Here is a 13,881-nt window from a genome sequence, read left to right on the forward strand (position 1 = left end):
GTATCAAATAAACGTACCGGTACGTTAATTAATTTTCCAAATTTCTTCCCGCCGGTACGCTCCATTTTCACCCAGTACGCTTATTAATTTTTCAAAAATCTTCCACCCGGTATGTTTATTAAATACATATTGTACCGGTGGGAAATTACACAAGTACAAGTCACGCTTTTTATTTTCTTAAATTGAAGTATAATGAGAAGAAAATTGAGATCTCAACTCATTACCGACTGTTCTACCAACAGCACTGGAAAGTAGGTCAAGCGGAAGTCGCTCTCTGAACACAACAGTACATGCGTCACCTGATTTCAGTTCCTATAAATAGACGTGCTTTCCCTTCAACAGTGACAACTACTCGATCGAATGATGCAATGACGCAAGGTGATAGGATCATATTTATAGCTAAGGAGGTCATTTCAAGTGCAGCAAAGAAGTTGTGCCTGTTTTCAAACGTCAATTATTTCATGCCGATTTATGATTTAAACGATGTTAAATCACATTTCTATGTAAGATAAACCCTTAGGAGTTTACAGGTATGCAAAACGAACCTTATATCTGAGAATAAATTTACTATGAATAACGTCTCCGTATGGCTCTCGGAGGCGGCTTAGGTGCGACATATCTGGGTCTTCGGCCCCTGACGATTATGAAATTTAACTCATGGCAAATATATATATATATATATATATATATATATATATATATATATATATATATATATATATATATATATATTTTTTTTTTTTTTTTTAAATAAATTAGATATCCCGTTTTTAAGATAAATTATAATACTGAGTGAATTTTACCTGGTGAATTTTTTTTTTTTTTTTTTACAATGATCAATAGCTAGCTTTTTTCTTTCTCTTCTTCTTCTTTACTTTTATTTATTTATTTCATTTTTTTTTTTTTTTGGGGGGGGGGGGAGTGGTGCAAAGGTTTTTTCCACCCAGTACTTTTATTCCATCCAGTACTTTTATTAAATTTCGAGATTTTTTACACCCAGTACTTTTATTCCATCAGTACTTTTATTAAATTTTGAGATTTTTTCCACCCAGTACTTTTATTCCATCAGTTCTTTTATTCGATACTTCAGAGTAGGCTGTATTCCCAGAGCTTTTAGATCGATCTATCCCCACGGGGAGTCTCACTAGATTACTGTCAGATAATCCGGCTTAAATGTCTGTCCTGCCTACTACAAGCTGTAAGGGGGTAATTAACTTTAGCGTGAACCCCCAGGGAGTTAGGTCGATCTAAAGTAGATTGATCTAATCTCTGGAAATGGGGTCTTATTCATCCTAGTGTTAGCTGACCTTGCAAGGAATTCAGTTTATTGGAATGTATTTCTGAATAACAAGTTAAGAAAATTCACTATTTCTCTAAAGAGACAAAACAACTGTCACTTTTACTTACTTTTTTTGATTATTTTGATAAAGTTAGTTGCAGTATTGATAAACAAAGTATCGCGTTTTCAACAATTAATATTTTAAAATATAATCCATGTCTGCAAGGTTGTGTCAATGACCAAAATACAACGTTGAGTCAACGTCACATTATGACGGTGTTTCAACGTGGCTGGATCAACGTTGATTCTACGTTGAATTTAGGTAGATCAACGGCAATTCAATGTATCAACCTCTTTTCAACGTTGATCCAATGCAACTATGCCTGCTGGGTACCTGGAGTTTTCTGAAATTCTGTTGTATCTCGGTCTCTGTCACATATTGTCTGGACATTTTCTTGCATTTCTGAAAACAAAATAGAAGGTCTCAAGTTGTATTTTATCTGCAGTGTTATGTTGCTAATATCATAATTTCAAATTCAATTACATCCAAGAAAAGGTCAGAGATGGATTTTTTTCAGAATCAGAACGTAAACCACAAAAATTCCACTGTGCATAAATTTTACTGATATTGAAAAAAAATGTCTAAACCATAAAATGCATATGGTCATACCTTTTGTCATTTGGAGTTGCTGACCTTGCGTTGATCTTAAAGATGCAAGTTCTCCTCTTCCTTTTTCTAGATGAAATTGGATATTCTGCGAGTCTTCTTTTTGTGCAGCTTTGACCTCTTCCATGAACTTCTGTGTCTGCTTAAATTTGTCCTTCAGCTCTGACTGACCTATGTCCATCTGTGTGACTCTTTGAGAGATTTCCTCAAGTTTATTATGTGTATTTTGAGCGACACTGTCCATCTTCTTGAGAATAGTGTCTTCACTTCTTTTATGAACCTGTTCCACATGGTCCTGCAGCTTTGTTTCACCTTCTTTCAATTCATGTATGACTTTTACCAGCTGATCTTTCACATCTTTGTCATAATCACACCATTCTTTCAGAATGTTCTGGTTTCTCTCCAGTAAAGCAGCATCAAGAGGTTTAGACAAGATGGCATCATAGTCCTCATCGGTGTACATACTAGAGAGAGCCAGCAAATTGGACTTGAGCCCTGAGAAATGTGCCCTGAAATCTTGATCACTAATTGCTGCCTTGTTAGCATGACCATACACAATGTTTCGATATCTTTTAACTCGCCCAATCGTGGCTTCTCTTGATGTGTCTGAGTCAGAGGGGTTGTCCCATGCATTCAACGGTGGTCGTGGATTCAATGTTGTGATATTTCTCAGCATAAGCACAGTCAATGTGATGTCTAAATCACCAACAGTCACTGATGAGGAGGGGTTTCCACCAGGATACAGCTGGTTTTGTTGATGTACATTAAGTACTCTGGATCGTACTAGTCTATCCAGTTTTGTTCTGACAATTCCATCACCAAGCACCCCACGTAACAACCCAGTGCTCAGGTCAAATAAATTGGGATACTTTGTTGTAAGCTCTTTCTGAAGAACATCTTGCAAAACTTTCAAGGCATTATCTACAATTAATACAGTCATACGAAAAAAATTCTCCTGGTCAGGGTTGGAACTTGCTGTTGCCATGGTGACTGTCACTTCTACCAGTACATATCTTCCCGCCTTAACTGAAATGTAAGATAGATTTTGTCATTTCCAATGAATGCATGATATTTAAAGTGTCAAAATTCAATACACCAGTTATCTATCAACAAATTACCTGAAATAGGTTAATTTTTTTTCTGAACTACTTGTAAACATTTAGCTCTGCTTTAATTCAAACTACATCAATTTATACAAGCAGAGATGATAGGATGATAATAATAGTAATAATAATAATAATAAACTTTATGTAAAGAGGGTAAACAATATTAAGTGTATACACTTAGGGTCTATTCCCATAACTTTAGTTCGATCTATCACCGCGGGGAGTCTCACCAGACTACCGTCAGATAATCCCCCTTAAAGCAATAATAAGTCTTCGTTTGAGATTCAAAATTCCGCAAGAAATACATTCTAAACAACACACGGAAATATATTATACTGCATTTCACCAGTAAAATGGCTGTTATTGTAGTAAAACTAAAAACTGTGCTTGTCAATAGGGCTTTTGGTGCCTTTCTTCCCGGTCGTCAAGGCATTCGTTGCCAAGGATTTTGGCGCATCACGCGGATTCTCGCGTGCATTCGAGACCAAAATAAAGTGGCGGGATAAGATATAGCACAATCCTCAGACGTAAGTTGCAAGTTTTTGTTCAGTAGGTCGATAACAAATAGCCCAGAACTGCACACGTTGTGGATATATGCATTCTGAGCAAGAAGACAATTATATCGTATGAATCTTTTTTTGTTGTAATAAAGTGTTGTTGTTGTCAGCTTTTCCGGCGGTTTTAAGTAGGTCATCAGAAAAACCCCTCTCGATATGCTATGTCAGAGAGAGCTCCGTCAGTTAAAATCTCTTAAGAGATTTTAACAAAAAACCAAGCGTTTAGGAAAAAAAAACCTGGACTAACTTTGAATGCAGGAATGGGGTCGTTGACCATTGGTGAGTACGGGAAAATTGTCGTTTACGCCAGGAAAATCCAATTTTTGGCCAAAACGAAGAGTTATTATGACTTTAAGTGTCCGTCTCCGCCCACTACAAGCCGTAAGGGGCAATTAACTTTTGTGTCCGCACGGCTGACAGCTATTCAGTGCGAACCCCCAGGGAGTTAGGTCGATCCAAAGTAGGTCGATCTAATCTATGGAAATGGGGTGATATATTACACATCACCCAAGGATACAGGTCATACATGTAGTTGTATTTATCCTTGTAAAAGATGGTTAGACACGAATTGTCTGATGTACATGTAGTACAGTACTAATGTAATGTGGTACAGGTACAGTGTGTAGTTATTTATACTATAACTTCACAAAAGTACTGCCCCTTACGATAAATAGCTACTGGATCCTCAGGAAATTGGCCCATGTATGATGTAATGTGCTACAGAAGACACTACTGCTCAGATCATTAATGATCTCTCCATCTCCAGTAATCTGGACAATACCTGACTATTACCATACGTACATACAAATAACTACCGCTACCTTTAAAAATCGCAGACAGTTTATCAACAACATATAGCCCTGCTCTTATCGGTATAGTAATTAAGGCCAAAGCTTCAAAGGATAATGTTTATTTAGAAAATGGTTTCGGTGACCATTTTTGTTATCTTTTTACATATGAAATAAAGCAAATAGCTTCTCATATTTCACAATGCTTGCAGTACACACATGTATCTTGTCATTTCCGTAGTCAGAGGCGATGGGCGAGCACTTTAGTTTTTAAACATGTAATCACCTACCTCATTCTTCCCGTAGAAGTCCATTAGGTAAATAAAGAATACAATAGGTAAAATACTCAACATTAATTTTAAAAACAACGCTTCAAACTTGTGCCATTTCTGTAAAACATTGATAATCACGAAAATCGAAGCGCGACCCGGATCAAGCACAGCAAACAGTAACAGCAAAACTATGCTTCCGGGGTTTTTATGATATAAATTTCGCAAATAATATTTTTAATTAGTACATCAAAACGTAATTAAATTTGGCAAATTGGCATAAATAAAATCAACTAAAATATCTATAGATGCCACTGAATTATGGGCACATTTTGTACAAAATATAATTTAAAATATCATGTAAAACTAAAACTCACACACGCCATAGGTCCGCATTAGTGTCCTAATTCTCGCCCAATTTGGAACATATGATGCTGCCTCGCTTTAGGAGAAACCGGCAATCCAGGTCAGAAACGGCAAATTAGGACACAGGCAAATCAGGACAGTTGTAAATAGATGGCGCAGTAGTAGAGTATAGAGGACATTGTGCTTTTCGGTGCAAAGATGAAAGATCGCTTTCGTCGGAGACAACAATGCATTGTATTAAATTGGATTAAATCTATTTACATTTTTCTTTTTACATTTTTCTTTCTACAGAGTTTGGAAATATTTTATATAGATATTATAAAGATATAAATTAAAGTCGTTTGGGGAAAAAGAAATGTTAGGGGCCTATCTTGAATTTTTGCAAGGGTTTAGATCTATTGACCCATTAGAGCCTGCGTCATCAAAACAAACGGCAGCCATACTGGAGGGAGACCGGAATCGTCTGCTGCGCCTGAACAAGCCATGTCTGTAGTTCAGTTTTCGTTTTCTGTATTTTCTTTGATATTTAACCGAGCAATATGATGAATTACTGCAGATTATTTGATCTAGAGAAGATAACTAACTTTATTAGCGTTCACAGACTGCCTGCAGTGGTAACAATCCATGGTGAAGGAACTAAAACCATAAACGGAGGAGAGACGGCGAGGTGGCTTTGAATCAAGACTCTTCGGAAAAGTAAAGGATAAAACTAATTTATTTTATAGCAAAGAATGAAGAGCCAGCTGTGCAGATTTTACTGTCAAATATTGTTATGATTGTAAGCGATTGTGTTGGATTGTGTTGGATGTGTTGTACGGTGGGTCCCCCTGGTGGTAAAAGGGGAAAAAGAGTGAGTAGTGCTTCGAGGTTGAAGAGTGCACATGTGGACTCCATGCGGAGTTCTGATATTTTTTTGGACACGTGTTTTTTTCCATGTTAGGAGTAGACTCCATGTGGAGTTGTGATACACACGTGGAATGTACTGTAAAACTGTAAAACAATAAAAAAAAAATAGAACCAGCGCAAGTTTTATTACTTTATCTACAACAATTTTGGTGCCGCGAGCCGGGAGTTCATATTAACCCATTACAGTGACGTCATATTTGCTCCGTAACACTAGTCCCGCGGCCATGCTGGGGGGAATGAACGACGGGGAATAGTAGCGGTAATATAGGTGAACCAAATAAAATAAAATAAACTTCATATCGCGATCGAGTACACCAAAGGGAAAAGGATATATACAAGCTGAAGCTTCAGCTGCTCAGCAGGATCGACCAATATGAACTCAACACAGTCTATAAACATGAAATCCTACCAAATGCTACTTATCCAACATCGTGTTGTCAGAAGATAGTTCAGTTATCTTGTACTTCATTTTTCTTGTTCATTGGGTAATAACAGTTATAGTTTGAGAGAGTTTAATGTGTAATCATAAGTTTAACCTTACATAGAAGCAACTTTTTTCATAAAGGATAGATATAAGGAGAAATTTGAGCTGATCATCAGGATAAACCCTTGTGGACTCAAGGAAGAATGTATGCAGGATTGTCATAAAGTATGACGTGAAATATTGCTGTCAGTTATGACTTATCTCTACATCGTGAGGCTGTCAGAAATTATTTCAACATTCTTGTACTTCATATTGGTTCATAAGAAAGTACATGTAACAAGACTGTTGTTTGAGAGAGCTTATTATTCACCATGCAACCATTCATATAAGCAACATGTTAGGATTTTATTATTAGTTCAGTCATTCACAGAAGCAAGGCATTTTTCACACTTATGTATTTATGATGTCCAATGTTAAATAACAATAATTCAGTTCATGAATTGATCTTCATTTCTGTTTTTTTTTTTTTTTTTTTTTTTTTTTTTTTTTTTTTTTTTTTGATAATTTACTTGCGCCCAATCAGTGTGGCTTGGTGGGAAATGCCAGTCAATTTCCTAAATGTAAATTAATAGAAAGATGACAATAGTGATTTTTATTCGTATTGTAACTTACAACATTACAGTTGAAAGGAGCAGAATTTAACATTTTTACAGAGGAAAGTGCAAATTCATTGCATGAGGTTATATGTCAATTACACCTGAGGTAGAATTTACTTGCAAAATAAAATAACTCTTATCACTACACCAAATCGAAAATTAAGCCACTAACTTCCAAATGCACCTCATACAGGTAATTGATTTAATTGGCCCAGCTCAGCTGTGTGCAGTACAAATATAGCCTTGACACTAATTGGCAATAATGCTAACCAGGTATTAAAGAGGTAGGTGACAGCCGATAAAATCTAGAGAGCACCGTAACTGATAACAAATTACACCCAAGGCAATAGGTGACCCTTCATTATAAAAGTCGAAACCCTGCCTGGGTATTTCCACACGTTTTAACTGATTAACACACTCTCCACCCAAACTTTTTGGGCACTACTTTAAATATATATGAAGTGTACGTGCGCCCCAAATGTACACACCTAGGTCTTTGGTTTTCTACTGTTTTTTCTTTTATGGTAAAATCTGCACCGCTGGCTCTTCATTCTTTGCTATAAAATAAATTAGTTTTATTTACTTTTCCGAAGAGTCTTGATTCAAAGCCACCTCGCCGTCTCTCCTCCGTTTATGGTTTTAGTTCCTTCACCATGGATTGTTACCACTGCAGGCAGCCTGTGAACGCTTGTAAAGTTAGTTATCTTCTCTCGATCAAATAACCTGCAGTAATTCATCATTTTGCTCGGTTAAATATCAAAGAAAATACAGAAAACGAAAACTGAACTACAGACATGGCTTGTTCATGCGCAGCAGACGATTCCGGTCTCCCTCCAGAATGGCTGCCGTTTGTTTTGATGACGCAGGCTCTAATGGGTCAATTGCAGGACTACAGCGTCACGGATTTGAACGCTTAGCCATGTCAAAGGTAAAAAAATCCAGAGCCTCAGTGAGAGGTTGGGTGACTCGTTCATGTGAAAGAATCAGAGATATTTTGGAAAGTGAAGAAGAGGATATTGACATTTTAAAAGACTGTGTATCGGATTTGGAAAAGCGGATATCTAAACTTGATGAAGTTCAAATGGATGTGGAAATGGAAATTGAATCAAGTGAGGACATGGAAGCAGACCAACGGGAGGCGGCAGCTTTCAGAGATGAGGCCAAGTCATGGTATGTTAAGGCCATGAGACGGGTACAGTCTATAAAGTCTCCACCTTCCAGTGACAGTACGCGTGAGGTGAGCAGTGCTACTAAAGATTGTACGTCTGCTAAGTTACCCAAAATAGATTTGCCAAAATTCTCAGGCAATGTCTTGGATTGGCCCGCTTTTTTCGATCAGTTTTGTGCAGTCATTGACAATAATAAGGACATTTCCACTATTTCCAAGTTTGCTTATCTGCGCTCTTTGTTAGAGGGAGAGGCCCAGGCCACCATTGCAGGTCTAACACTCACCAAAGACAACTACGAAGTGTCAAAAAGACTATTAATAGATAGATTCGGAAATAGTGAGAAAATCATTTTCAATCACATCCAGGAAGTATTGAAAATATCTCTGCCATCCAATCCAACCATCACACAGTACTGGAAATTCTACAATGACCTAACAGCACATGTGAGGAGCTTGGAAAATTTAGGAATTCATGGGCGCCAATATGGAGTTATCCTCACGCCCTTGGTGATATCAAGGTTACCACAGACCATGAGACTGGAGTGGGCTCGTGACAGTCTGCATCGGGAGAGTGATCTGGAATGGTCCATGGATTTTTTACATCGAGAAATTCAACGTATGGAAAGGTCACAGTCATTCACAATGGGAGTTACTACATGTGGTTCAACAGGAAAGTCAAAAACATTGCCATGTACTGCAGCAGCTTTGCAGACAAGTGTGAACAGTTCAGGTAACTCATGTGCCTATTGTCATCGTACAGGTCACTCTATTGACCATTGTTTTGATATTACTACAGTCTCACCTAATGAGAGAAAGCGCATGTTACGTCAGATAGGTGCATGTTTTAGATGTTTAGCTGTTAAGAAGGGTCACAATTTTAGTAGGTGTAGGGTTACATGTACTAAATGCAATGGTAGCCACAACAAATTACTTTGTGGTGTATTTAAATCAGTCACTGAAGCATGCCCTGTTAGATCCAACTTAGGTGTAGGTCAAGGAGATTTATCTCCTGGGTCAGGTGGTACTAACCAAGCAACTCATAGGTCAGGTGTAACTAACCATTCACTTTCTGGGAAGGGCAAGGTACTTTTGCAAGTTGTGAAAATTCAGATTCAAGGACCCAAGGAGAGTGTTTTTGCCAATGTGTTATTTGATACAGGGTCTGATAAAACTTACATTTCCCAAGATTTGGTGAACAGGGTTTCACCTGAATGGGTTGATCATGAATGTGTTTCTTACAGTTACTTTGGCAATGAGAATTCAACCCAAACTTCATTTAGTGATGTTTACAATGTTGTCTTGAAAGAAAATCAGGGTGTAATTTCAATCATGGCAACTGGAGTCCCAGTCATTTCAGCACCACTTTCTTGTCCATTAGTACCTCCACATTTTTTTAATTCCCTTGAGGGAGAAGTGGTAAATGTGGAAAATAGTCCCGGGGAGAAGGTGCCCATTGATCTCCTCATTGGCCTGGATTCATATTGGCGATTTTTCACTGGTGAAACCGTGAAACTTTCACAACATTTGATTGCTCAGAAATCCATTTTTGGTTGGATAGTATCAGGAGTAGTGCCTGTTTCTGAGACCTCTTTTGTTTCACATTCTCATCAGCTATTCTGTTTATCAGACTTCTCTGAAAAAGCAGCCCATAGTTTTTGGGATTTAGAGAGTGTAGGGGTAGCCAAGGATGAGTCATCCTTTTCAGATGATCATTTGATGAAACAGTTTGAAAATTCTGTGGTGCATTTAGCCAGTGGTAGATACGAAGTTTCTCTACCATGGAAAAATGAATTTGCTAGAGGTTGTTTATTGGAAAATGAATCTCAATCCAGAAAGAGATTGAATAACACCTCTAGAAAACTGGCTAAAACACCTACGTTAGAAAAGCAGTATCATGGTGTCTTCAGTGAATACCTTGAAAATGGTTTCATTGAACAAGTTGAAGATATTCCCAATGTGTCTGAGCTGCCACACCCTGTCTATTATATGCCTCATAGGCCTGTTATCAAAGAGGGGAGTGCCAGTACAAAAATCCGCCCTGTTTTTGATGCATCATCAAAGGGTTACAATGGAATATCTCTGAATGATTGTTTAGAAGCTGGCCCTTCCCTGATTCCAAATCTCATTGAAATATTGATTCGTTTCAGACGTTGGCCAGTTGCTGTGTGCGCTGATATAATCGAGGCTTTTTTGCAGATTCAAGTGAAGCCAGAGGACCGTGATGTCCATCGTTTCTTATGGAATGATATGGGTACTGTGAAAACAATGAGATTTACGAGGGTTCCCTTTGGTAATAAGTGTAGCCCATTTCTGTTAAATGCCACAGTGAAACATCATTTGTCCCAATACCCTACTTCTCATGTAGTGGATGAATTGAATCAGAATTTGTATGTGGATGATCTCATTTCTGGATGTGATGATGAGATTGAAGCTTGTGCATTTATAAGAGAGGCAGACTCCATAATGCAACAAGCTAGCATGAAATTTTCAAAGTGGGTTTCAAACAGTGACACTGTGGGCGAGTTGCTCAGTCAGGAATTTAGTGACAGGTCTGTCACTGAAAAAATGCTTAAAGTCCTTGGCATACAGTGGATGCCTACAGAGGATTGTTTTTATTTTGATGGATTAGAATTGTCTTCTGATGCTTATGTTACCAAACGTGTTATTTTGAGTTATTTAGCACGTTTATTTGACCCTTTGGGGTTGTTGGCACCTTTCATTGTAGTGCTCAAGTGTTTGTTTCAGTCGCTATGGCGATTGCACTTAGACTGGGATGAGATTGTCCCAGATATCATTGCACAGCAGTTCAAGTGCTGGTTGCAGGGTTTGCATGCAGTGAGAGGGTGGAGAATACCTCGATGTTATACAGTGGGTCACTGGAATGATGTAGAGGTATATCAGCTTCATGCATTTGGTGATGCCTCTGAAAAGGCATATGGTGCCTGTGTGTATTTACGCACTTTGTCCAAGGATGGCATATGGCGTACTTCTCTGGTGTATAGTAAGACCAGGGTGGCCCCTCTGAAGCCTATAACATTACCTAGGCTTGAATTGTTGGCAGCATTGTTAGCTGCAAAACTGCTGTCCTTTGTGAGAGACAGTTTACATTTTTCAGCAAATGTTCCTTATACTTGCTGGACTGATTCCACCATAGTTTTATCTTGGATAAAAAGTGATCCAAGAAAATGGAAAACTTTTGTTTCAAACAGAATATCTGAAATTCAGAGTCTGACTGACCCATCTCAGTGGTTGCACTGTACAGGTAATCAGAACCCTGCAGACTTACTGAGCAGAGGTATCTCAGGTCCAGAGCTTTGTGTATCTGAAACCTGGTTACATGGACCAGTTTTCCTCCGTGAAATTAGACCAAAGATTTCTAGCATGAAAACTGTGTCAGAATCAGATGTGAATGAAGGGGTGGTTATTTCTGAAATGAAATCAAATCCTGTATTGCTCAAGTTTGAAACCCCTGATGTTGTTTTCCAGTTTGAAAAGTGGAGTACATTTACAAAGACCCTCCGGATTATGGCTTGGGTTTTGAGATTTATTGGCAATTTGAAAGCCAGTAAAGAAGCTCATTGTACTGGAGATCTGACACTTATGGAGCTTCAGGAAGCTAAAGTGCACCTGATATCTGTTGTGCAGAGAGAAAATTTCAGTGAAGAAATAGCCTGTGTTCTTGAGAAACAGTCTGTGTCAAAGAAATCCCCTTTATTTAAACTGTCACCTTTCATTGATGGTGATGGTTTATTAAGGGTTAAAGGCAGATTACAGTTTTCTCATCTGTCATATGAGGCAAAACATCCTATCATTCTGCCAAAGGGTCATTTTTCATTGTTACTCATTCGACATTTGCATAACACTTTGAAGCATGCAGGTGTGAACTCTTTATTGGTCAGATTGAGAGATGAATATTGGATTACTGGTGCAAGGCGCATGTGTAAACGTGTGAAAAGAGAATGCATCACATGTCAACGGTTAGATACTGCAGTTAGCAGTCAGCCGGTACCCCCACTTCCTAGTATGAGAGTGAACACTGCGCCACCTTTTTCTGTTTCAGGTTTGGACCATGGTGGTCCACTCTTTTGTTGTGATACTGGCAGCAAGAAGTTTTATATATTGCTGATCACCTGTGCTGTTACACGGGCTGTACATTTAGAGCTTGTATGTTCTCTTTCAGCAGAGGAAACTTTGAATGCAATTCGGCGTTTTGTTGCCCGTCGTGGTATGCCCTCAGTCATTATTTCAGATAATGCACGTGGATTTGTTGCAGCAAAGAAGCTTGTATTGCAGTATTTTGGTTCAAATAGTCCTAAGTGGCAATTCATTGTTCCTTTGGCCCCTTGGTGGGGAGGATGGTGGGAGCGTTTGATGGGATCTGTGAAATCGTCTTTGAAGAAGACTATTGGCACACGGTCTTTGACTAGAAGTGAATTAGAAATCACCCTGTTTGAGATAGAAGCCTGTATCAATTCCAGGCCACTTACCTTTGTTGCAGATGATGTTGAGGACCGGGTTTCTTTAACCCCTTCACATTTTCTTGTAGGAAGACTGTTAACCAGTGGTCCGTTGAATGATTTGGAAGAAATTCCTGATATGAACAATGTAGACTTGGTTGCCATGTATGATCATAGAAATCAATTGTTGAACAAATACTGGGAAAAATGGTCATCAGAATACATTCGTAACCTTCCATCTTGTCAAAGTAGTGTTTCAGGTAGGAAAGGGTTAAACATTGGATCAGTAGTTTTAGTGAGAGACCAAAATTCTCCACGTTTATTATGGCCATTGGGAGTAGTGCAAAGGGTTTTTCCAGGTAGAGATGGTCTAGTTAGGTCAGTTGAGGTCAAAACTAGTAAAGGGTTAATTACCAGACCAATACAAAAGTTACATGACCTTGAAATTAGTAGTGGGGTAGGTTTAGAATCTTTGCCAGTAGAACCTGAGTTAGATGATCAAGGGGTTAACATTTCTACAGGAAAGCAACAATTTGACACTGATCATGCGCTTTCTCCCAACAACACAACTGAGACAGAAACTGCTCAATATTCAAGATATGGAAGAAAGATTAAAAAACCAACTATATTGGACTTATGAACTGTTATGATGAACTGTGGACTATCAAAGTGAACTGTGAACTATCTAAGTGAACTGTGAATGTTCAATGTGAACTGAGAATATTATTATCATGAACTGGAATTAAGGACTGGACATGGACTTGATAATTGGCACACTATTAACCGTATTGTATTGCTAGTAATAAAGTAAGATTATTAGTATTGTAATTCATTGAAATATATGTAATATATTTCAAGGTGGGGAGAATGTCAAATATTGTTATGATTGTAACCGATTGTGTTGGATTGTGTTGGATGTGTTGTACGGTGGGTCCCCCTGATGGTGAAAGGGGAAAAAGAGTGAGTAGAGCTTCGAGGTTGAAGAGTGCACATGTGGACTCCATGCGGAGTTCTGATATTTTTTTGGACACGTGTTTTTTTCCATGTTAGGAGTAGACTCCATGCGGAGTTGTGATACACACGTGGAATGTACTGTAAAACTGTAAATAATAAAAAAAAAAAAATAGAACCAGCGCAAGTTTATTATTTATCTACAACAAATATTTTACACCTTCATATGCCAGCTTTTGATCCCACAAAAAAACTCCCATTTCTAAGGCGAGTACAAGAATTAAAGT

General features: G+C 38.2%; 1 protein-coding gene across 2 annotated transcripts in view; it reads right to left on the reverse strand.

Moving 5' to 3' along the window:
- LOC106165647 (uncharacterized) overlaps positions 1-5,224 on the reverse strand; it is a 35,967-nt gene extending 30,743 nt beyond the window's left edge. Inside the window, exons 1-3 of one of the 2 annotated variants that reach the window (XM_087018988.1) lie at positions 5,044-5,224; positions 1,950-2,972; positions 1,674-1,742 (exon numbers count right to left, since the gene is read on the reverse strand). In XM_087018988.1, the coding sequence (XP_086875114.1) occupies positions 1,674-1,742; positions 1,950-2,972; positions 5,044-5,062 (1,111 nt within the window). In that variant the 5' untranslated portion in view covers positions 5,063-5,224. Of the gene's footprint in view, positions 1-1,673; positions 1,743-1,949; positions 2,973-4,687; positions 4,883-5,043 lie in introns of those variants that run through there. The other variant, XM_087018989.1, reaches the window with a different exon arrangement.
- Between the last annotated feature and the right edge of the window lie 8,657 nt (positions 5,225-13,881).

The sequence above is a fragment of the Lingula anatina genome, chromosome 8 (assembly GCF_051362555.1).
Source record: "Lingula anatina isolate TDL-2025a chromosome 8, LinAna3.0, whole genome shotgun sequence".
Lineage (NCBI taxonomy): Eukaryota > Metazoa > Brachiopoda > Lingulata > Lingulida > Lingulidae > Lingula > Lingula anatina.